The sequence below is a fragment of the Perca fluviatilis genome, chromosome 12, assembly GCF_010015445.1.
Source record: "Perca fluviatilis chromosome 12, GENO_Pfluv_1.0, whole genome shotgun sequence".
Taxonomy (NCBI): domain Eukaryota; kingdom Metazoa; phylum Chordata; class Actinopteri; order Perciformes; family Percidae; genus Perca; species Perca fluviatilis.
In genome coordinates this window covers 28,385,244-28,410,647 of record NC_053123.1, presented here as the reverse complement: position 1 = coordinate 28,410,647, position 25,404 = coordinate 28,385,244, and the positions used below count along the sequence as shown (strand labels likewise).

At 39.6% G+C, this 25,404-nt stretch overlaps 1 protein-coding gene across 6 annotated transcripts; it reads right to left on the bottom strand.

Annotated features, from left to right (window-relative positions):
- Positions 1–808: 808 nt before the first annotated feature.
- Positions 809–22,005, bottom strand: prkag3b (protein kinase, AMP-activated, gamma 3b non-catalytic subunit). Of its 6 annotated transcripts, none has more exons than XM_039818814.1 (15): positions 21,771–22,000; positions 21,541–21,668; positions 18,085–18,151; positions 17,280–17,386; positions 16,363–16,444; positions 14,119–14,177; positions 13,970–14,015; positions 12,962–13,016; positions 12,003–12,129; positions 11,568–11,733; positions 11,217–11,254; positions 10,699–10,845; positions 8,096–8,189; positions 6,542–6,586; positions 809–3,391 (listed from the first exon to the last, which is right to left on the bottom strand). In XM_039818814.1, the coding sequence occupies exons 2-15, from the start codon at positions 21,556–21,558 to the stop codon at positions 3,360–3,362; spliced, it is 1,083 nt and encodes a 360-aa protein (XP_039674748.1). In that variant the 5' UTR covers positions 21,559–21,668; positions 21,771–22,000; the 3' UTR covers positions 809–3,359. The 6 variants fall into 6 exon arrangements, 5 of the variants coding, with proteins under 5 accessions (XP_039674748.1, XP_039674746.1, XP_039674745.1 ...); XM_039818812.1 differs by having other exon boundaries at positions 17,280–17,428; positions 21,771–21,998; XM_039818811.1 differs by lacking the exon at positions 18,085–18,151 and having other exon boundaries at positions 17,280–17,428; positions 21,771–22,005.
- Between the last annotated feature and the right edge of the window lie 3,399 nt (positions 22,006–25,404).

The following is a 25,404-nucleotide window of genomic DNA, read 5'->3' as shown; positions in this document are numbered from 1 at the left end:
GAAACTAAACTACACATTGCTTACATTCAGTTCCGGTTAGCAGAGTATAAAAAAAAAAATCCAACCACAGTTAAAGATAACATTAGCCCGTTGACGCAACACCAAACATCGCTGCAGTAACCACAAGGCAGAGCCGGTGCCATACCTTAGTTTGGGATCCATTTGGGCAGTCAGAAGTCAGTGTTACTCATCAGTTCCGGCAGCTGGACACGATTGGCTGCATCCTGTTGGCATGTGTTGGCTCAGACAGAGTCAGAGTTAGACATTAAGATGAAGTAACAGCCTGACCTAGTGATTGGTGGTTGAAATGTTTGTTCAGAGCATGAAGTTGTAAAGCAGAGGGAGCATGTGGCCGATGCATGGCCCACGCCTTATTTATTTTTCCTTGATTACCTGCTGGGAAGTTCAAGAGTTTGAATATTATATTTTTTTATGACTTTATCATTTGTAGAGTTTCTGATGATTTTATAACTTATTTCATACTATGTCACACGATTATAGACAAAGCACTGGTAGCACTAGTGCTATGGTGTTAGTATTGCCATAAAAGAAGAAGCAGCATGAATAGTAATCTGAATACTGTTGTTTGAACTAGTACTGTAGTATTGAGTGTATTATGATCAGTAGCATTGCTGTTATTTCTTGCTTTAACATGAAAATGTAACATAAAGCATAAAATATTACAGGTAGAACAATATGATTTACATGTGACACTAACAGACTGATGCTCATATTCAGTTATATCTTTATGTGTGCGGCTGTCTAGTGTTATTTCATGGTTAACTATTAATACACAGGAGGCAAAGGATAAGTCTGGCAATATTTTATATCATAGTTATTGTAAAAACATCCCACAACAAGAATTAAACCAGCAATGCATTAACTTGTCGCTCAAAGCTTTCCGACTTCCTCTGCAGAGGCAGAGCTATTTACCTAGTGTGTGCGTGTACGTGTGTGTGTGTGTGTATGCGTGTGTGTGTGTGTGTGTGTGTGTGTGTGTCATGTAGCCTGGTAATCATGAGATGTACCAGGATGTATGGAAGTGGTAGAGTTAACAAACCCACCCCTGGTAAACAGAGCAGTGACACATCGTCAGTCAGAGAGGATCAGCAGACAGCATTTGGATTGAAGATAACTTAAAAAAAATAAATAAATAAAAACACAGGTATTTTCCCGCCATAATTCATTCATTCATTTTAATTCATTTATTTCACTGAAACCACCAGATGTGTTTCCAGTGAATGACCTCTGGCTTTTGGTGTTAAGTTTAAAGAATTATTACCAAATCACTTAGAGGAAATCACACCGATTAAAGTGTAAATTTAACAGAAATTCCCATGTAATTCTGAGGCTTTTATACTGATACTTACCTATGGTTACTGCAAAAACATAACATTAAAGGTGCTGTAGGTAGGATTGAGAAGATCCAGGCCTTAGCCAAAAAATGTGAACATTGACAACTTCTCAGTCCCTCCCCCCTTTCCGCTAAAGCCCAAACCGGTCTCCTAAGCCCCTCCCCCCACAAGGGAGAATGAATGCGTGATGAGCAGTGATTAACATATTACCTGATTCATGTAGTTCTACTAGAACTTAGGGTCAGTTTCAGCAAATATGACAGCAAGTTAGTTTTATAAGTCTTACCTACTGCACCTTTAATATCACTTTCACATTGTAAGCATATTACATTTTGTTATCCCTTATAATTACCCGTTTCCCTATTTTCTAATATAGTAGCTTGCTAACCTGCTTATCCACCTTACGTTGTCTTGTTTTTATTACCCGATATTACTCTAATCTTTTTGCTCCATTATTACCCTATTACAAAGATTGAACCACAATATCACCACTAATTATTACCAAGATATTACCAGGCTACAAGGGCGGACTGGGACAAAAATTTGTACCTGGTAATTCCGTCCCTTACTGGCCCAATTTCTTACAGGGACATTATTTGCTTTATAATTGCAAAAACCAGGCTCACGTGAGATTATGGCACCAGCAGCATGAGGCGCACTTACAGGCTTTCAAAATGAAATAATTCACACAATTCATAACACCTTCAAATAAACTACCAAGGCACCATCTTCGAATACGATGGAAATGCTTGCATATTTAAAACATATTATTACATACTTAAACACCCAAAACACAAAAGTACGAAGACATAGTAGACGCAAGCTTTTATTTTATAAAGTAGAAGCCCGACGGCACCAGACAGGAGGCTCCAGGCTGCAGCCGTACAGTCTTGCATATTTTACTCAAACTAGTGTGAAACACCAGTGTTGCAAATTTTTTTTTTTTTTTCCCAGCGGCCCAAATCGGCCCAAGAGTGCATCGGCTCTTATTGCATTGCCAGTCCGCCTATACATTATAGTTGTAATTGCAATGGTATTACACTGTTCATTTAGTATTAACCCCCTTATTACCTTGTTATTATTGAGCTATAACCCTTGTATTTGATCCAGCAACTGTCCTAGATTACACTGAGGGTTCTTCACCATATCAAATTAAACTACAGTGTCTCTACGTATTGTAGTTACCAGTACACTTTAAAGCAAAACATTTATTCTTTTTTTCACAGTGATTAAAACATAAGTGCATTTACAAAAATGTGATCACAATTCCAAGATCCAATAACAAAAATCTGTAAAGCGATTCCCATCCTGAGATATATGGTAGAAATGAATAGAAAGTCTAAAAGATCGTATACATCTATCTATATCTCGCTCCTTGCCTTGAAATGTCTCTTGCCTTGCTCGTTTGTGCTCTTCTTCTGATGACGATGTCTCTTGATTATCATTTTAATGGTCTATTCTTTTATTGATTGGGTTTGATGTTCGTGTTGTGGCATATTTTTACCATCACCATTGTATACTTTTTCCCTTTCTTGTTTTGCATATTTTCCTTGTGCTAAAAAACAAAAACTAATTCCAGAGATCCAATATTTCCAATATATGAATGACTAATTTTAAATCATTCCAAGACTAGAAAGTCAAAACCACTTTTTTTACATGTCGTATCAACAACTCAATTTCCAAGTTAACAGAACTTGCTAAATAAACTCAAATTTGATGCTTAATAAGTCAAGTTTAAAAGTCTCTTGATGTGTGCATCATCAGTTCAACGCTGCTTTCCAGTCACACCCGTGATAAAGTTCAACACTGGTAACTTCCCAGCACACACTTCCCAGGGCACAGTATTGGTGCTCATAGAGAAGAGTGATTTTCACTTTCTCTTTCCATATTTTTCCTCCAGACTGGGATTGAAACCAGTGACTTCTCAGCCACAGCCCTGCTCTGCAAATTTATTTTGCCACCTCAGAGTCTTGTTTAATGTGGTCAATCTTCATCTTGTTTTCTTCAGTCTTGACAGCTCGATTTATCGTAAATATCTGAAAAACCAATGAAAAGAAAAAGTTAACAAGAACGGAGGAAAACCTTTTCCTTCATTTCAGTTTTCATTCTGACACCAAGTTTAACTTAAGTGACTACAACCTCACTTTAACCAAAGATTATCCAGTTGAAAATGTGTGGTGTTGCTACAGTATATATGTAAGGAGCACACTTTTATACAACTGTATACACATTCAAACACTAAATTTACAATCAATATTTACATTGTTTGTAGACAGAGGAAAGCACTTAAGCTACAGAATGTTTCATCAATGCTGAAACTCAAAGTTCACATCATATCAGAGGAACCAGAAAAACTGTCTGATAAAGTATTTGTACAGCCTGGGTGGATAAGGGTGTTTACATAATTGGACAGCCATGAAATAAATTATTGGAGGCACGCATTTTTGATCACATGTTGTGTGATAAACTCATAGGCCGACTTCAGGGAGCAGATGTACTGACCACTGGAGGACTTGTACTGTAAAACCAAGTGGGAAATGTCAACCCACTTGTACAAATATAGTCTCCCAGATGGCTTCTTATATTTAGGGTAAATCTGGTATGATGTAAATGCAGCATATTGTAATGACATGCTGACAGAAGTCACGGATGATCAAGGCAGGCTTGCTTTCTAAGGTCTTCAGCCTAACATGTTAATTAACGTCTCACCACGAGGTCCATTAGGAGCTGCTCCTAAGTGTTTCATCATAACACGTCCTCATCAGCTGATGGATGTTTGCCCAGTTATCATGTTTGAAAGCCAACATGGACGAGAAGTCCTAATAGCTTCCAAAAATAGTACATTTGAACATCTACAACCCTGTGAAAACCGGGAAAACTTAAAGCCCTGTTCACACCGGACTAGTATTACCTGGGGACCTAATTTATAATAACTGCAAGATCTGAGATCTTAATCCCATGCAAATTTGCCATGCCCGTAATTCTTCAAGTACAAAAATCCAACGCAAATTAGCAACCATATTTCGCCAAACACAGAGGTAGATAACATAAGACCCATGCGAGTCGACATCTTGTAATTTGGGGTAGGCCTGTAACAGTTATTACATAATCGTCTTTTCTTTTTTTTATATTAATTTTAGTGCTTCAAGTGAGAGTTTGCGAATCTGTTAGTGACAGAAGACAAACAATTACAGGTTCAAAGGGCTTGAATATCCTGCGTTGCTGTCGCCAATGCTATGCACCTGTAACCCAGTCAAGGAAAGGGTTAACAGAAACATAGTGTTGGCTAATCAGAGGAGGTTGTGCCAGACTCCCGCCTTTGGCTGAGTCTCTATCTAATCTGTCAGAGGGAGCGCAGGAGTGCGGTTGTGAAGTTTAAAGTTTTATGGTAGTCCACCAGAGAAGAAGTTGGCCATTTCAGGGCACAGATTAGAACCCAAATGGAAACGTAAGCAACTAAAATGGTTGAATTTTAGAACATTGTGTCAAATTGGTCGTTATTACTGTGACTTATAAAGTGTCAGGTCTAGTTCCATCGTAGTGTTAATAGTGTCAAAAAACGTTAGCTGACGTTGTGTAGTAGCTATCTCAGAGATTATCGGCTAATGAAATTACTGATTTAGCGGGGGGGGGTTAAGACTTTTGCAAGGCACTGTATCCGTGTCACATTCTCATTAGGGGGCTGAGCCCCCCTAAAGGTCTGATCCTAGAATCAACCCTTGTCTAATTGCCAATATTTTTACATAATCAGTTTTTTTTTGTTCAACTGCAATGAATTGCTAACATTAGCTAAGGTCCTAAGGGGTATGACTGTTCATGGTAATTGGTAATTGTTGATTTTGTTTGAATATGCCATATTACAATTATATATGTGATTATTGGTCGGACTGTTGAGCTAAAGCTACGTTAGTTGTTGGCACTTGATCCTATATATGTTCATAGCAACAAAAATCAAAAATGACAAGGGGGGGTGGATACAGTTAGAATGTTATTTTATGATATAAAGAGGCATCTACTTCATAGGCTGTGTACTTGTGTTACTACATTATCTCGGTCACATAACAGTGATACATAAAAAAAGATGTATCCTGGAATTTATTTGAAACTTTTTAAACTTAAAATTTTAAACTGTACTGTTTAAAAAAGTAATACATGTTTTTGAATTTGACTGAAAGAGACAATTATATTGTTAATCGCAATTATGTCTGAGACAATTAATTGTACAGCGAAATTTGGAATTGTTCAAGCCTTTTTTTCTCCAATGTTTTTTGTTGGTTCCGTGCCTTTTTTCGACCTTCTTCCTGGTCAAGTATTATGGAGGCTGTGTTGGCAACAATAAATTAAAGTTTTGCAATGCGTCTTGGGTGCAAATTCAGGAGGCTCATCTCGCTACACAGCATGGAGACCCACTCACAGAAAGATAAAGCTCCAATCCATCAGAAGAGCAAAATCTCGAAAGATGATGAGTTGGATGACATGCATGGCAGCATGCGGTAAGCAAAGTTTTTCTATCTTCCAACAGGCTCAACAGTTTTTGGTGAACTGTTAACAATGAGCCTTGATATCATAGCCGGGGGGATAATGTCAATGTGCAAATGAGCCGCATGGGTACAGACATGAGGGGGGGTAACTTCTAAAACACATGAGGTCCCCTGGTAATATGTGCGAAAAGGAGTTTAGAGCTGAAATTTGAACTCCATAGTCTGCTGATGAGGATGATATGATATGAGCAAATGCTCTACTAAATAGGAGCTACTAAATGTGGCGAGTTTGTTGACCTTACTTTTCCAAAGTCAGAATTAACTTTGAACCTCAAATATGCAATATTTTGTGCAGTTTAATTGACGAAGAAAGGCTAAAATATTCAGGAAAGTAAAAATTTAAAAAAAGCCAATGGTGGGGGACTTGAAACTCAGACATGTCAGGCTAGAAGAGGCTGATCTAAGTGACATCCAGACAGCTACACAGGTGGCTACACATAACTAAATCCAATCAATCTGCCCTCAGTGACATCACCTTAATTCCCCAAAACACAAACCACGTCAATGTCGACTCTTGAGATTCAATTTCAACATGAATCATCAGATGAGGAAGGAGGATGTCACATAAGGAATCAGACTGAACTTTCTCTCACATGCTCAATACAACAAAACATTATTTTACCATGACTTTAGTTATATACGTACAGATTATGTACAGACACATCTGTCCCCAGATATCAACAGATTCTTCTTAAAGCAGAGATGGGTGGGAATGGTACAACATTGGAATAAAAATCACAGCATGTGGGCACCTTGATAGTAAATTATTTGAGATTCACTGCCCTATCAGGATACAGTGTTTCCCACAGATTAGAAAGCAATTTAAAGTTTGGAGCGATTTACATTTCCTCTGTCATTTACGCTGTTCTCGTCTATGGGGGTGCGGGATTGTTTTCCCTCAGAAAGGGGCGTGGTGATGAGACTTTCCCTCGGATTATGTATTGCCGGTAGTACGCATGTTGCGATTTTTGTTTGGTCAGACCCATCTGCTAGCGATGGGGGGCCGAGACTGTGAGCTACATGGAAAAGTATGCATCAAACAAGCCACTTCCACAGGGAAAGGAAATGCAGCTGAACGAATATGCTGCATGTTTTACATAGCGTTAAAAAGAAAAATAATACAAATAATGAAAAGCAATATGTGGCGGGCAGTGTTGATTGTATGGCACACCGTCACAAATTAGTCTATGTGTGGGAAACACTGGGATATATACAGTATGGTAAATCATATATTACATGAATATACGTTATGCTAAATTTAAAGAAAACTGTGAAGTTGTGAACAAGAAACACAGGTATATTTCCTTTAATTTGTTGTTGGTGCTAAAACAGGTCAAGATAGATACCATAACTACATGGGTACCAATTCCCCCTCATATGATCCTTTTAGAGAATCTACAGAAGAACTACAACAGGCAGCAGCGAGACTTTGTAATTCAAAGGAAAAGTGAAGATGCAAGCTCAGACAAGCAGCCACCGGCAACTTAAGTTGGGCTTCCTACCTGGGATGTGTTGGCTAAGAGGTGCTGTTGGCATGGTGGTTTCAGAGGAGGGACTGCAGCGTGAAGACGTTGGGGGGGGGGGGGTGTCAGACTTTGTAGAACGTAGACGATAAGGAAACTTGGTTGGTTGGTTGGTAGGATTGCAGGATTTTGGTGGCGGTAACTGAACTGGTTTTAAAGTTGGATTGGAAGATTAAGAATTTGATCGTGAAAGCAAAGTTGATTGTGGCTGGGCAGGGGGCGTTTGTTTATTTTTCCAGGTGCAGGATCGATCAGAGCACGCTCTGGAAACATTTAGTTGAATGCTTCAAATGAGAGTTTTAGAAGAAGAAATGTAAGGATGTTTGTCCCCAATGAGAGTTTCAGATCGGATGGTTGGTTGATTTTGAAGGAGCAGAAGGAGACAGTCGTGGTAAGTATGCTTGAAAGGATCAGGAGAATTCAGGGAAGGAGGAAATTGACAGAGTTGGATCTCTGACATCAGGACATTTCACAGGAAGAGAAGAAAGACCCTTAATGTCTTTAGGAGGACGAAAAGTTGAAGATGAAGAAGAGTTTTTTACAGGAAAAGGAGCACAGATCAACAGAAGGAGCAGGAAGCTTCGAGGATTTGAAGGTAGACGGACAGATAACCGAAGATTGAGGGAAAGAAGGGATGAATTGAAGGATTGGCGTTAGGAGTACAGTGCATCAATACCTGCAGGAGTGAGAACCAGGGCTTGGAGAAGGTCGGATAAAGAGACAATCCCTCTCACCGCGTCATCACTGTCAACCAACACCAAACGATGCACCTGAGAGGAAAAGGATTTGGTTATTATCCTTCTATAGCCTAAAAAGAAAAACATTCACTATCACTGAGATAAGATAAGATAAGCCTTTATTGTCTCCTATAGGAGAATTCGTCTTGGGCATTCGAGAGTAATGAAATAGTGACACAACACACATAAAACATACAGTTAACCTACATAGAAACATAATCATACATTATCTCATCCAATGCTTCAATGAATATCTAATAAACCTCACACAATACCCCCTACCTTTACATTTTCAGGTATTGGAGGTGAGAAAGAAAAGTACAAAGAAAGATAAACAAAAAACTGTTAAGCAGGGCTGTAGTCTGGGGAGTTTACTCCCCGGAGTCCTTATGTTTTTTCCCCCAGCGTATTTCCTTGGAGAACGTTGGCACCAAGATCCTGGTTGCAGCTGTCGCCGTGGTCCTGCTGCACTCCCTGCTGAGCTCAGCGGTGCCCTGCAATGTCATGCTGCATCCTGCTAAACCCTGCTGCTTCCTGCCAAGTCCATCCATGCTCTGCTGGGCCACGCTACATCCTGTAATGCCCTGCAGTGCCCTGATATGACATGAACTACTACGAGCACCATTTGAAGTCACTGTTCCATTATTAATGTGACTATTATCGCCACTGTTCATCGCATCCCCAACCGGCACCCTCAGACACCGCATACCAAGAGCCTGGGTCTGTCCCAGGTTTCTTCCCAAGAGGGAGTTTTTCCTCGCCACTGTCGCACTGCTTGCTTTTGAGGGAATTACTGTAATTGTTGGGTCTTTGTAAATTATAGAGTGTGGTCTCGACCTACTCTATCTGAGATAACTCATGTTATGATTTGATGCTATAAATAAAATTGAATTGAATAGTCAAGTCCACCTTTGACAAGTCCAAGACACGTACAAGACCAGGACTAGTCAAACCCGAGTCAAGACCAAGTCCAAAGAGATTCAAGTCCAAGTCAAGACCGAGTCCAAATGAGAGAAAGTCATGGCCCGAGACAGAAAAAAAAGAGAATCCTGAAAATGATTGATAACTGATGATGAGGTATATGACGCAGCCATGCATTTACCAGGCAAAGAACGTCAAGTGCGCTTCATCAATGGTTTTGTTTTAAAGGAGGAAGTTACTTTAGAAAAAAAAGCATATAGTGCTGGACTAGGTCGAGACCAACTACAATATTCAATATAGTCGGAGGCGAGTCCGAGACAATAGAAAAACGTCTCGAGTTCGGACTTAAGTGCTACAGCCCTGCTGTTAAGGTTACAGTTCTAAACATCACATGGAAATGCCAACCGTGACATTATGACAGTCTAATAGAGAGATTTAAAGAAAAGTTCTAATAATACTAATAGTACTTTTGTATCCCTCTTTTCTCTTTCTGTAAAATGTAAAAATATTTCTGGTAACTTTCTGATTACTGAACTTAACTCTGGGCAGTTACATGAATGTATCCAATCAAACGTCATGGCGGGCGGCCAACTAACCTCACCCATCATATAAACCCACACTTGACCGTTAGTTTGTGGGTCATATAGCTAGCAGAGCAATATCATAATAGGAGGTGTGTGTTTGCATTGTAAAGGTCTAATTCATCAAATTCACTTACATCCTCTTAATCCTAGTCTTGCATTGCCAGACCTTCCTCCACAGCGCTGCGGAGGAAGGTCTGGCGAGTCCACACAGCATTCCGGGATGGAAGAAAAATGTGCTCTGGTTTATTGGCATTTCTTTAAGGCAAACACAGGCAATCGTCTTGGGTGGCGCTTAGCGCCGGACACAATGACCGTGTCTCTGCAAAATAGCCTCGGGAAGGAACTTGTTTTGGTGGAAAAAGAAAACTCAGATTGGACAGATAGTCTAGCTAGCTGTCTGGATTTACCCTGCAGAGATCTGAGGAGCAGTTATCCGTAGTCCTCATAAATCGACCAGAGTTTAAAATGCCAACACAAAGACAGCGGAAGGTGACGGACATCCGGCAGAATTTCCACCAGCACCTGAACAATCCCATAAATGAAATGTCGATATAGACTATTTTATCTTAATCCTAATCTAACAACAAGGACGATTAAAATAGTTAATCGCGATTAATCACCAATTAATCGCACATTTGTCTATCTGTTCAAAATGTACCTAAAAGAGATATTTGTAAAGTATTTAACTACTCTTTACCTTTACCTTACTCTACATCAATCAACATGTGAACATTATTCATCATACATTTAAAGCAACACCAAAGCACTTTTCCTCTTCGGTCCCCCTACAGGTTGGAAGTGGAACTGTGTCCATTATGTCTCATTTGAACTACAGATCCGCTACCCGATCTGGCAAATTTACATAGTGCGGTTATAGCCAATAGAGGGCCGCAAAGCAAATGCAGAAGTGCCGTTCACCCTGTTACAAATTGATGAACCACTGAAACGATTTTGGAAACATTATTTTAAGGTACAAAAGAAGATGGTGTTGCTTTAATACAGAAAAATCAGTCAGACTGTTGATGCATGTGTGCTACCTCAGCCTTGGCGATGCGGTCGATGATGGTCTCAAGTGTTTCGTAAGGGTAACACTTGAGCACTCCCTCCATAAAGCAGGCCCTGGAGGAAATGGCCTCCTGCATTGTCATGTTCAGGTTGTTGTAGTTTTTTTGGGCTGCGAGATTCTGAGTGATAGCGGAAAAAGAAAAGAAAACAAAGCGAGCCATAGCTGTTTAATTGACAATGTTGTATACGTCCTGTTTTGTCAGATATAATGTTGACATGCATCACAGCTATTCTATGACTGTAACTCTAAGCCAAATTATGTTTAATTGAATTATATTAAATATATAATTAAATTTATTTGCTTTTCAATCACAGTAGTCCTGACTGAAGCTAGCCTTTTGGTTGCTAAAACAACATTCTGGCTCACAGTTAATTTACTGTTGACAGAACTCTTATGTCTTTAACTTTTATAACAAAGTTTAACAACTTTAACAATTATAAAACTAATGAAACGAATCACAAGATTAAAAGATGTGTGAAACTAACTTACAATGACATCAAACCTGGAGTACAGCGCCACGACTTTACCTGCAGAGGAGACAGAGAGATGAACAGACCATAGAATAGATTGTACACACAGACAAAACATATAGATGTCAACTCAAAACGTATGAGGCATAAAATAAAAATCAATATTGGAAAGAAATCACAAGCGAGTCTGGCTGACTGTTGATTAATGACAGCTGGCCTGAACACAAAGCATTCATTTCAGTACTGTAATGTAGTAATGAAATGGATCCAAAGTGTTTTTCGATTGAACCTAAACTGTGATTCTAATACATAAAAGAAACAAAATTTAAAAAAATTTTAACAACCAAATGCCAGTGTGATGTTAGACTACCTTGCTCATTGACTACAGGCAGCGCAGACACTCTTCTCTCTACAAAAATGGACAGAGCGTCATAGACAGAGGCCGTTTCCTGGACTGTCGCAATCTGTCTGAAGGTACCAATCGCCACTTCATTGATCCGCTTCTGAAGAAATCTGGGTTTAGGAATCATAGATCCCTGGAGGGAAGGGGAAGACAGAAAACTAGTATACAATATCTAAAAATTAAACCAAATTGAACAGAATTTTACAAAAAAAAGAAAAAGAAACTATGTCTTTTATTTTGAAAGTGAAATCCTCTTCTCGGGAATTTTTTTTTTCTATTCTTATTTGTAGGACATTTTCTGAATTCTGTGTTTTAAATGGTTGGCTGAGTTTAAATGTGTTTTGTTGTACAGTAAGTAAAAAGATGTGGACAAATTCTCATTACAAAGGGAAGAAGTCTTACAAAGATGTGGAGGAACTTGAGGATGCGTTTGTGTGTGAGGATATGGAGGACATTTCCTGATGTCGGGTCGATGATCGGCAGCCGGTGAATCTTATTCTTCAACAAGGAGTAGATGGCATCAAACAGACTGAGGAGACAATAAATGATGCATGATTACGATTACAATAATAACATGTGAGGATTGTGACATGGAGTAACAAGACACATTCATTTAGTGCTCTGTTATCAGGCAGCAATGCTCCCTCAGTTCCTTCTACGGGGGTTTTAATGCAACAGACCACAGCTCAGACTACAGTGAACTATAGCTCTGAACACTTGATTTCAGATGAGTGCGTCCTGCTGATAGAACAAAAACTTAAGACATTATATAAATATCGTACAATTTTTCCTATTGGTTGCCAGGCTGAGGAGGGTGTGGCTTACCTGCGTCAAGTTTAGAAAGTGGAAGTTGAGGACAGACTGGGAGACAGTCGGTTTTGGAAGAGAGACATGCGCTTCTGAATGTCATGATGAAGATTTCCTTAACCCCCCCCCCCATCAAGTTGTGCTACTTTTTTGTCAGCATTCATTTAAATGTCTACAAGTGAACTGTTAACGGAGCATCGGCGCCGGATCACCGAGAGAGCTGTTCGGCTGACGGAGCGAAGAAACGCCGAGCCGAGGACGACAGATAGGCCCACTCATTTCACCTGCGGTCTGGCAAACCAAGACTTTAGCTCTGTAGTTTCACATATAGGGCTGAGAGCCCCTAGATGTAACGACAGTATCAAGTTTTCCCAGGGTTGTGGTTATGCTGTGACACAAAAATGTCATTAATTTTAACACAATATTAAAATTGACAAGAACAGAATTAAAAAGCATGGGGGAATAAAGGAAGATGAAAAAAGATGGAAATATCACACTCTCAGACACCAGAGAGACTGTATGTCTGTATGAATTATTTCAAAGGCTGGTTTCACCTGCAGTCAGGAGTGATGCTGATCAGTCTGTTGACAGAGTACTGCAGATAGATCTCTGTCGAGAGAGAGACAAAAATAAATTATTAACTTAAACTACAAAAACCAAATGGATGTTTTTTTGTTTTTTTTTAAGTTTTCTTAATTAAAGGGATAGTTTGAATCTTTTAAAGTGTGTTTGTATGACGTACAAATCCATAGTCAGGGTAATAGCTACAGTAGATGGAGGTCGGCATGCCTGCAGTTTGGAGAAGCAGACAGGAACCAATCAATATTTGCCCTTTACGACGGTGAACTGAAGCCGTTGTATTCATCTATGCTCTCTTGAAAGCCACCAGACACCTTTAAAAAAAGTAATTTTACCTCGCAGAACACAGGAGTTGCTGGTCTACCGCTGTGCCTCGATCGGTTAGTTAATTTGTTAGTTCCTAACTCTTTTAAAACACCATGTCACAAAATGACACAAACAAACTAACCAATTGAGGCAGCAGTAGACCAGTAGCTTCCATGTTCTGGGAGGTAAAATTATTGTTTTTGTCAAAGGGGTCTGGTGGCTTTCAAGACAGCAGAGATAACAGTTTGAGTTCCCACTCAGAAAGGTTCTGTCTGATGGCAAGGTAAAGCGGTAAAAATGAAATATAGCGTACACATAAACTAATATTGATTATTTTTGGGTTGCTAAAATGCGTTTAGCTGCTGCCCCCGTCCACAGAAGTACATTGCTTAGCTTCCTTGTTGGTACTCCTGCCTGTTTCTCTACTGGGGGCGTCAACTGCAATCTACTGTAGCTAACACAGTGACCATGGGCGATATTAGACCCTTTTTAGGGGGGCTCAGCTCAGTTTGTGAACGTGTCTGTTAGTGACAGTAACACTTTTGCAAGGCACTGTATCCGTGTCACATTCTCATTAGAGGCTGAGCCCCCCTAAAGGTCTGATCCTTGACACTGACTATGGAGAACTGAACTATCCATTTAGCACTATATAAGGATATATGTTGTGTTGCACAGACCTCTCCATGTCTCTATCTTCTGCTCTTCCAGCTCATAGATCTGAACCTGCAGACAAAACAAACAACATGTCATCATTTCGATGACAGTATGGATATGTGATTTTTATTTGGAGAGAAGAGTTATAGGCCTTTCGTGTCACACAGCTCACCAGAGGAGACTTGTAATAACGATGGAGAATGTTGATGAAGTCAGTGATGGTCAGCATACCTGCACACACACACACACACACACACACACACACACACACACACACACACACACACACACACACACACACACACACACACACACACACACACACACACACACACACACACACACACACACACACACACACACACACACACAGGAAACATCAAACATGGTTTTCCAGGTTGAATGTTGTTTAACTAATGAAGAGCAAAGTTCGTCTCAGCACCTCCTGTACGAGACAGATGTGCATGTGTGTTTTCGCACTAGTTGTTTTTCATAACTGACTTATACATAGGGAATCAGCAGAATCAAAGATGTCAGACTTACTGGAAAATTAGCATTGACGAGTGTGGAAAAGGAAATGTCAGCCTTTAGTTTAAAGATGGTTTCACTCACAGTTGGTGTGGCTTTATTTTTATCTTTATTATGTGGGCATTATGCATACTGCGGACAGCGTCTATCTTTTAATAATGAATCCATTACTGCTTGTGTGACGGATCTATTAAAGTGACACATCTCTTCCCCACTTCCACCTTTTTGTGGAGAACCTTTGAGATAGGATGCACAGAAAGAGTAGGCAACATAAAATGCAATAAAAGGCAGACAGGATGATATGCTACCATACAAATTTAACAGTTTTGACATACATATATTAGACTGATCTCAAAAGAAAAAGAAAAGCCTTCGTGACAACAATGACCTTTATTTATGTTTACCTAAAAAGGCCCTCTGTCAATCATCATGTGAATTATTACTCTTCTCTGCCTTTAAATTGTTGCCCACTAGCGGTAAGGATCTAAAAGTAGCAAATACATATCCCCATTATCCAACAATTGTGTTTTCTGTGTATAAGAAGAATTGTAACCTCACTGGGCTGTTGGTGTGACTCTAGGCTGAAAGTCTGGTTTTAATCTTTGGGATTTAGTCAAGTTAAACTTGCACTTGACACGCATGTTTAAGGCTGTTGCCGTTTCCATTGCAACCAGAAAATGTACACTCTACGTGTCACTATGATCACCTCTTCGTGTTCAATGAGGTGATGGTGTTTGTAATGTAACCCAAATGTTTTGCAGTTGACCTGCTTTCTTCTACATGTTAGCACACAAGCTGGGCCGGGATCATTTGAAACCACCTATCCACAGTGAGGAAACCTGAACCTTTAGACACTGGGCTTCAATCCAATGGAGGTCCCACCCCACACCTATTAAATGCCAGCATGCTTGGAACCGCAGTACTTTTTCACTACCTAATGAATTGTGACAGCAGTCTATGAGAGTACTGAAAGTTGTTGACCACATAGTTATTCTTGTTCATGTGCTCTTTGATTAGATTGCTTGATTTAAATTATAACTGAGTTCATTTCCTACTGTAATTTATTCAGACGGACTTGTCCAGATGATTAAGACTGGCTAATGAGTGTACAGGTTTTCATGATTTCCAACATTGTGTTGTAGGGCAGAAAAGACTATTAATCTGATATTTTTTAAACACATGTAAGATAACACTGAGCCATCCCTCTTTTATAATCCTGGAGTTGAAACTGAAGGTAGCTGTGCAAGGCATGGAGGATTATACAGAGTTATCATTATATCATTAGAATCTACAAGTAAGTAAGTAAATGACCGGGGTTAAATTGGACGCGTTAAACGCTAGCATCTGGCGTCTATTTCATGGCCGGAGCCTGACAGATTCCCTCTGAAAGAAATGTCTGCAATGACGCTGCTGAGTAAAATATTATAACTAATGGAAATGATGGCCAAAATATTAAAAATAAGACCCAGGTTGCTCAAAAATATAAAAAAAACTAAACAAAAAAAACCTGCAGACATCAAGTAATCAGATGATTATATATGATGGCTTTCTCTGTTTTTCAGTAAGCTTTGAACATTAATATAGTGTACATTATAGCTGAGTGTCAGCACTGTAAGTCACCAGTGGGCAACACTGATGATTCAGTACACTCAGATCATTTTTGTACCTCTAATGTATTCATTTAATTTATTTCAATTCAATTGTATTTATAGTTTCAAATCACAACAGGAGTTATCTCAGGACACTTTACAGCTAGAGTAGGTCCAGACCACACTCTATAATTTACAGAGACCCAACAATTCCCCCCTCGAGCAAACATTAGGTTACAGTGCATGTGTATGCAAGAGAGACAGAGATATACAGTAGACAGAGACGTATTAGAGCTCACCCACAAAACACTTCTGCTTGCTGTCCCACAGTGGTGCTGCCCTCACACCGTTAGCCACGAGAGCGAAGAAAGCCTTCTTCACCTGACAAGAACACACACACAAAGTTTTTTTACACAATTACAACCCAAAATTGTTTTTTAATAGCTTTATTTATCCTCTAAGGACAATTCCGTTTACACAGTCCACCGACACATACATACTAGAGATTGTCTGATACAATTTTTTGCTTCCCGATACCGATTCCGATACCTGAACTTGCGTATCGGCTGATACCGAGTACTGATCCGATACCAGTGTCATATATTTTATTATGTTCTAACAGCTGTATACTACTATCCCTGTTTGGATGCGATATGATTTCTATCTTTGTTGATCGGCCTGGCTCAGGTTCAATCATTTTGTGAAACATGAACAAACACAAAGAATAAACGCCATAGAACTTCCACATTTTATAATAAAGTCATAACAGAAAAAGAACATAAATAATGTACTGTTGGAGCCCTCACGGAGATCCTTACGTTTCGTTCAAATAATGCAAGATTTATTAGGCCTACGTCAAAAAAACTAAAATAATGAATTCTCCATGGTTGACTTTCAACAGAAACTTATGGGATTATTTTTAACAGTCAACAGTTTTTTCTCCAAATTTAAAGTAATGTGTAATTCAACAATCTCGAAATTAAATAGAAGTTTCCTTCGAAGTAGATTTTCTTCAGGGCTAAATTACACGGTATCGGATCGGTGCATAGATTCCAGTACTTTCCGATACCGATACCAGCATTTCAGGTTTTTCCAATAATGGTATCGGTATCGGAACATCTCTAATATATACACATTCATTCTGCCAGATTCAAAAAGAGGGAATTTGTAGAAAAGAAGGGGGAAAAAAAACATAACAAAACAATATGTTCCATACCTGTAGTGTTGTGTCAAAAATGACCAGTTTGGAGCTGGTGGGGATGGCATCATAGCAGCAGTGACTCTTCATGAAGTTCATGTATATAAACGTCTCAGGGTCTGTGTCTGCAGAGGGCGCAAAAGCATCTGTTGCATATGTACGGCCACCTACAAATACAAAACGAATGAATACATGATATGCACTACGTGAAATCCAAATATCGACAACCTTTTAACCAATAATCATGATAAACGTTGGGTATTTAATAGTAGCATCAGCATGTGGTTTTCATAATAGAGTGAGTCAGGTTACAGTTTGCTTGCACTTTGTCAACAGGAGGTGCAGTGGCTGTGAAAAGCGGGCCAACAACCGAAGGTCTAGGATCAGTTTCCTGTGCAACATACTCTACAGAACAGTAGGAGTAGTAGAGGCTGTAGAGGTAGCAGTTGCACAGGAATAGTAGTCAAACATAGGGCTGCACAAATGATCGCAATTTTATCGAAATCGCAATATGGACTAGTGCAATATCCAAATTGCAATTCAGAATTGAGTATTGTGGTGCTGCAGAGATGTCCCGGCCTACAAATCATATCCTACAGACTAAAGAGAAAATCTTTGTTTGGTACAGATCCTCCTATAATCATTTAGATTTTAAGAAAAATTTCAATGAGAATAATGACATAAAAATGATCATTTCCTGCAATATCGTGAATCATATCGCAATTACAATATCAGTCTGAATAATCGCAATTAGATGTTTTTACTCATATTGTGCAGCCCTAGTCAAACAATACTCAAAGTTACAACATCTTCTCTTCTTTACTTTTGCTCTTCATTGAGAGAACATCCTCTTCCTCATCCTCTTCCTGGTCCAACTTAAATAACGGGGCCTGGGAAAGGAAGTGGTATATCAACAGTTTAGTTACAGGCCAGAGTACAGTTACAGTTTGAAGACTGAATTAACTCCGCAATGAGCCCCATCCATGATTACCGGCAATGAAGGTCTTTAATTTGCTTCAAGACGTCCTTCCTCACTGACCTACTCTATGTGACTAATGTTGTGCTTAGATAATGTCAGATTGTATCTTGTTACTCAGTAAGCTAATCGCATCTAAGAGTTCCGTCTTCTACGAGGCTGCATGCAGTCACAGGGTTCAGCTGTTGTTGGTCAAAAAATAGCTCATGTTGTCTATTCCTACATGTGTTGAATACTCATATATAATATATATACTGTATATATTAGAGTTGATGTTCCTCGAGGTGATAGTTTGTTGCAGAGAAAAACTGTTGTATTGTTTGCACTGTCCAAATGTGCCCCGAGGGTTTGCTGGAAACTCCCGTCCTCAATGATTTTTCACTTGCAGCTAAACAAGTCTCGCCTGTACTCTGACATGTTGTAGGAACAGACTGTGTTGAAAACATTTGTTGTACAAGCAGCTGTAAGGCGTGTCCATAGGTCGGCAAGTGCATGTCATGGAAAGACAGCAAGAACCTGCTGGAGGACATCATCACTGACGAAAGGAAGCATCCAGAGCCCGGGTTGCTTTAACTGACTCCAAAGTCCTGTCAATAATAGGCTGCCAATAAGGAATGTGCAGTGGCAAAAGCTAGATAGGTATAGAATATAATATAAACCTTATATCTGCTAAACATGTTCGCATTGTCAATTTGACCATGTTAGCATGCTGACGCTAGCATTTACCTCAAAGCATAGCCTGTGCTGCTAGCATGGCTTTGAACTTTCATTCAACCTTTATTTAAACTCAGAAGATCATTGAGGGGCGGCCCTCATTTCCTATGTCATTGAGTCAAATTATACAGACAAAACAACACATAAAAGAAGTGAAACCATCATAAGAAAGATAGAAAGAGAATAAAACTTTCTGAATTGGAAAAATAAATGGAAAAAAAAGGAATAATGGAAGCAAAAGATAAGAATGCAATATGTGTCGCAAAGTGTAGTATAAGTTGGAAGTGGTTTAAGCAGGTTTAGAATTCGAAGATTTTGTTCAAAAGGCCCAAGTGAGTTGATTTTAAGAAAGTGCTGTAATTTGTTCCAGGAGTCAGGGGCACTTAAAAGCAGTTTTTTCAAGTTCAGATTGAGCGAGTCTGATAAGGTCCCTCTAAGTAACAGAGGAGTTCTGTAAGGTAGTGTGGTAGTTTTCTAATAAGAGCCTTATAGATAAAGAAATACCAGTGAGTATCACTTCTTTCTTGGAGAGAAGACCACCTAACACTTTCATATAAAATACAATGATGTGTACCATATACATGACAGGTTATGAATCTCAAGGAGGAGTGATAGACTTGAGTCTAGAGATTTAAGAGTCCGACAATAGTGGAGCAAATGTGCAAAATTGGCCATCAATTTTTGTAAAACTGCCCATTTTCAAACTCTACATAGTTGATTTCTCGCATAAAAAAGTCTCAGAAGTGAATTTAGTGGTGAAATAGCGAACGAAAATTCTAACAGTCTAACGTGACAAGCCAGCTGGTTGCGGCCGGCATTGCCTACTCGCCAGTTGGCCAGTGAAGCTCAGAGACCCCGCTGTCAGCTGGAAGTCTCTCAACCCTCCCACCAGCCGTTGGGCCACGCCTCCTCATTTGAATTGACAAGTGTCACTTCAAAATGAAAAGCCTTAATGTTAAATAGAAATAGCAATGGTGAATCCTAAAATGTCAAAAGGCAATTACCAATTGTTTTTTCTGTTTGAGATTTTAATTAAAGTATTTCTATTTAAGCTTTTTCATTTCACATTTTGAGTTTCATATTTGATGTTTCTGTCATTCAATAACATATTTCAAAGATTTCAGTTTAAGCATTTATATTTAAGCTTTGCATTTTAAATGATCATTTTACATTTCAACTTTGCTTTTTCAGTTTCCTTTTTCTTTTTTGAATTTAATTATGGCATGATTTTTCCTAGTAGCATAGTAAAATAATAATATTTTTAATTTGATCTTGCTTCGTTTTGTCTTTGGACTTTCAATTTGGATTATGAATAAATATATCCTCCATATATGAGAAATAAGAGAATCCCAGAAAGAGCTAAAGGAAGTGGCAGCAGCTCTGTGAGTGATTCTAAGAAAACGATAATCACAGACGGATGGACTGTATATGTTTACTGTGTCTTATATCTACATTGGCACCTTGCAGTGTATATCTCGGTGCCACAAGTTTTGTATGTACTTTGACATTCTTTTTTTATCCATATGTTGACCTTAAAAGACAAGTCAGTGGCTACTTGTGTATCCTCAATGTAAATAATACCATGTTTCATGGAACACTGCCACAACTATAACCTTTATCAGGACATTGCCAGACCAAATAGCAAATGTGAGTTATCTGCCAGAGCAAATAAAACAGGAGCTTGCAGATTCGTCTGGTTTACTGGCTATCACGTTCCAAGACCATGAAGTCAATTTCCTAATATTCACTTGATGATTAATGAGCCATGCTGTGATCGTGTTTACATGTCTCTGAGATGGTTTCAAAGGGTATTTGAGAGATACATTTTTAAACTTGGTCTTTGGCAGTAGGGCCCTAACTGATATGGGCTTTTCGAGTTAGATGCCATTTTATATGTAGTGAAGGTTTGAGCTGGAATGAAAACAGACCTTTTCTTTGTTGATTGTGTACCAATTTTGGACTGATATGACTGCAAATATATAAATAGCTAAATAAATCAGATGCTGACCATTTAAATAAATAATAAATAAAAATAAAAATAACTATATGACCCCATTTTTAAATCACACCAAGCATAATTTCCTGTATGATCTGTTCTGTAAAAAAGTTTTTTTTACATCAGTGCATATCAGAAAACGCATATGCCAATACCGATACATACTGATATGTCTGTAATAGGTCAATATCGGCTGATAATGTCAGCCAATCATTATATTTGTCTAGCCCTATTTGGAAGTAAACAAAGATAAAGATTATAAACTGCTTGAGACAACTAGTAAATATGGGCAAAAGGAGATATATGAGGATACTAAACCTAGATTGAACAGGATGAATAAAACAGTAATGAAATCAAAATCAAGGTTTCGGGTACTGTGTTGACATCTCACAGCTTAACAGCTACAAACATAGAATCAGTGCATGCACAGACACTTTGTTTAACACACATATATCCAAGAAGATAAAATTGTGAACATGCTTTACTTTAAAGAGGTAAATAAAAACTGTTTAAATTGCATTTAAAGCAGACAGCAGTCAAAAGAAGTGGACGGATCAGAAGGGGGCTGGGGGTGAGTCAGCAGAGTGTCTTACCTCTGCGAGAGGCTCCATGGTTGGGCAAGTGGAGCAGGAAGTCTGCCTCTGTGGAACCAGAACGACTGGCGAGGCCCTGGACTACAACCCTTGGCCCGCTGTCCAACTCAGACATCCGGCAGGCATTCCTACCAGATGAGATAAAAAAAGTGATGAAAGAGTCCAGGCATGGCAAAGAAGAGCAGAGAAGGAGAGGAAGAACGAGGGAGACAAGGGAATCTGTACACTACCGGCCAGCAACTCCAGCCAGCTGGGTCTGAATGTCTGGGAAAAGCTGAGGTCTAAATCTGGACTGAGGGTTGAGAGGCCTTTGGCATTCACACAGAGAGAGAGAGAGAGGGGGAGAGCGAGAGAGAGTGGGAGGGGAAACATGTAGGAGAGACAGATACCCAATATGTTTTTATGGTGACAGATATTAGGTTGTTCTTTATCAATCATCGGCGAGAACTTCAGGTGGCAGCATAAATAACATTTGGAGAAAAACAAAAACCCCAAAAACTTCAATTGTAAATACAGAAATGGAAATGGCAGAGTTGGATCACCAATGTGGTCAACTCTTAACCCTTGTGTTGACTTCACATTGACCCGTTTTCAATTTTTGTTTTATATCAGAAAATATGGGACGTAGAAATAAGCACTGAAAAAATGTGTAGAAGAAAAATTTAACAATTTAAAATGTTGGAAAAAGGGGGTGGCGGTAGCTCGGTCATACAAGACTACTAGAACAGATTCACTGTTAGCGTTGTCATGTCACAGTAGCTCCTGGTTCTTTCGGTATTTGCTCATATGGGGACCAATCAACAGTTTAATTTACTATGACGAAGTCTCCCAAAACATACAGTAGTTGCTGTACATTTTTTGGTCACTTTTGGGCAGCGTAACGAACTGTAAACACAACACTGACAAATCATCTGACTACCAGAATTGTTTTGGCTAACTTGTTGTCACTAGAATTAGTTATTAGTTAGTTAAGAATGGACAAAGTCACTGGAGTTGTTTCTTTAAGCTTATTTTACTTGCGCAAGCAGAGCCAGTTTAGTACAGAAAGTGACTGGCGAGTGGTCTCAACAGTGGCTTTTTAAAAAGGAGCAGGGAGTCAAGTTAGTTATACAATTCACACAATCAGTAGCTTTCTTCTTATCTCTGGTCAGCCTCGGCATCTCCTCCACATTATGCGCTCTGCCCTCAGGGGTGCATTCGGTGCTCCTTGCAAGGTCACTCAGCTTTCATGATTAACACATGAAAGACAGAAATACTAAAACAGAAATACTTAAAACAGCAGTTTTGATGCAAATGGTTTAAAAAAGAAAATTAAGCAAAACAGTTCTAAGCAAACAGTTGCCAATTCACATGTCCAGCGGACATGGAGCAACGATATCATTTACTTGGAGTTGTGTTACTGGCCAGCTGACATTTGTAAGCACAATATTTACTCTCTTACTTAAAGGGATAGTTCTATTTTTCTTTTTGCAGTGGGGTTGTATGAGGTACTTACCCATAGTCAGTGTATTACCTACAGCAGATGGTGGTCAGCCTGCCCCCAGTTTGGAGAAGCAGGGAGGAGAACTGACTGGGGCTATAGACTACGTAATAGACGGAAACGATCTGAAGAGAAAACGCAAAAGTGAGGTTGCGTTATCACTTTTTATTCCGCGTTTAGACAAGCGTTTTTGAAGCAGTTTGGAATCTGCGAGCATATGGTGGCGCAAAAGTTTTTGAAATTCGATGTAGTATGCACACCAGGCGGCTAAGTGGTAGTGTGAAGCACTGCCACACAACACCACCAAGTCCGCGTAGAACCTTCCCTCTACCTTCCTTCTAGTAGCGCAAAAACCAAAACATGGCGAAGCAAAAGCTGACACAAAAAGAAGTTTAGACCAGTGTAGCTTTAAGGCTTCGTGAGTCCTACTGTGTGGAAGACGTTCAAGTTTCATGTCTATTCATAGACACTGAACGACTGTAATAGACTATCCACTCCGTTTCACAGAGTTGAGTTTACATGCTGCCTTTAAGTACAGATCAAACATGTCATCAACAATTACAACCGTAAATTTAGTTAGGAGGGAATATTTTAATTAGCAATTTTAATTTGCTGTGCTCAGCGCCTGGTGAAACCTGCTGGCTAAACTCTCCATTAATTCACCACTTTACTACACTCACTCCAAGAGACGTTAAATGCAACCTCGAGCCAGAATTCAGAAGTTCACGTTATATTTCTGATATACAGCAATTATGTAGATGTGAATAGATGTGTCCTTCTATTAATAGGCTACATGTAGTTATGCAAACGGGCCTGTCACTGCAGGTTAGAGAAGATCTCAGATATTAATAGTTTAACTGCTTGGAGAGTTCTGACACACATTCAGAATACCACAGCCTGGTTTCTGTCTTTACTCTGACATCGCTTCTGTGCAGCAACTCTGTATGAATGTGGGTGTATATGTATATAGGTTTGTGTGTATGTGCAAATGTACTGTATGTGTGTATGTATGTAAGTATCCGTTTGTAAGTATGTATGTATGTGCGTATGTACAATACCAGAGTAGCCCTACTTCCTTGTTTACTGCTGCAATGAATGAAATGCAGTGGAGAAAAGGGCATCTGTCTCCACAAAACCATCTGTTGAGTGATAGTTATTTATTTGTGCAATAACCAACAACAATCAACAGGGGGTCCGGGACCCCTAGGGGGTCCTCAGAGTCAATGCAGAGGGGCCTCCAAATTATTATTTTTTTGAAAGTTTTCTTCCATGAATCCAACATATTAGCAAATAGAAACCCCCACTGAGGATAGGCTTACTGGCCTATAGGTAAGGTGGTCACTAAGGTAGCCATCCACAGATACGGTTAATCCTGAGGATTTACCGTGCCACATGTATGTTTTTAAATGAAATGGTTTTTTTTCAAGCTTAGTATTCTATGCAATAACGGTATGTATAAAGGCTTTAGGCCGCCCTACACGTAACTGTAGGCCCAGTTTAATATGCAACTTCATTTTATACATGTAGTAGGGGGTCCCTGCTCCGTCTCTCTTTCAGTTAAGGGGTCCTTGGCCTAAAAAGCGTTAAACTGTACAATGACAAATTCAAGTAGCTACAAAACAGTTCTTGTGGTGTACAGATGGAATGGGGTATGTAAAGCCCTGCCCATTTCTAGCACTTAAGACAATTAGACGCATTGCTCCCTGGTTGTGACCTGGGTCGCATCTAAATTGTCATGCCCTGGGATCAACCCTTATTGACTGGCTTTGTTTGAATGGTCATAAAAAGGGTTGAACACTGGTCAGATAACCCTAGTCCAACCCTGGTCGTTGGTGTGAAAGAGGTTTAAGTATGTATGTGTGTTCAACACATGCCGCAACTGTAAACAGGGACATCGTTGGCCAACTGCCAACAACTATGACAAACAAAGGTTTTAAAAGGTCCCATGGCATGACTTTTTTTTTTTTTTTTTTACATTAATACGAGTTCCCCCAGCCTGCCTTTGGTCCCCCAGTGGCTAGGAATGGCGATAGGTGTAAACCGAGCCCTGGGTATCCTGTTCTGCCTTTGAGAAAATGAAAGCTCAGATGGGCCGATCTGGAATCTTCTCCTTATGAGGTCATAAGGAGCAAGGTTACCTCCCCGTTCTCTGCTTTGCCCGCCCAGAGAATTTGGCCCACCCATGAGAGCGAGACATCATGGCTTTCAAACGAGCAAAGTGGCAGTTGGTCAAGGACACACCCCCACCCTCCACCTTGCCCCCCCCCCCTCTCTCCTCGTCAATAGTTACAGACACAGAAATGGCACATCCTAAGGAAAGCTCATTGTGGGACTGGCTCTAGTGGCTGTAATTCTGCACCAAGGCTGAATTTCAGGAAAAAGAC

Coding starts and splice junctions, on each gene's coding strand:
- prkag3b (XM_039818811.1), bottom strand. CDS start 21,655: ATGTCTGAGTTGGACAGCGGGCCAAGGGTTGTAGTCCAGGGCCTCGCC. Junction 14,016..14,118: donor GTTATTACAAGTCTCCTCTG/GTGAGCTGTGTG, acceptor TTTTGTCTGCAG/GTTCAGATCTATGAGCTGGA. Junction 10,846..11,216: donor ACTCCAGGTTTGATGTCATT/GTAAGTTAGTTT, acceptor GCTATCACTCAG/AATCTCGCAGCCCAAAAAAA.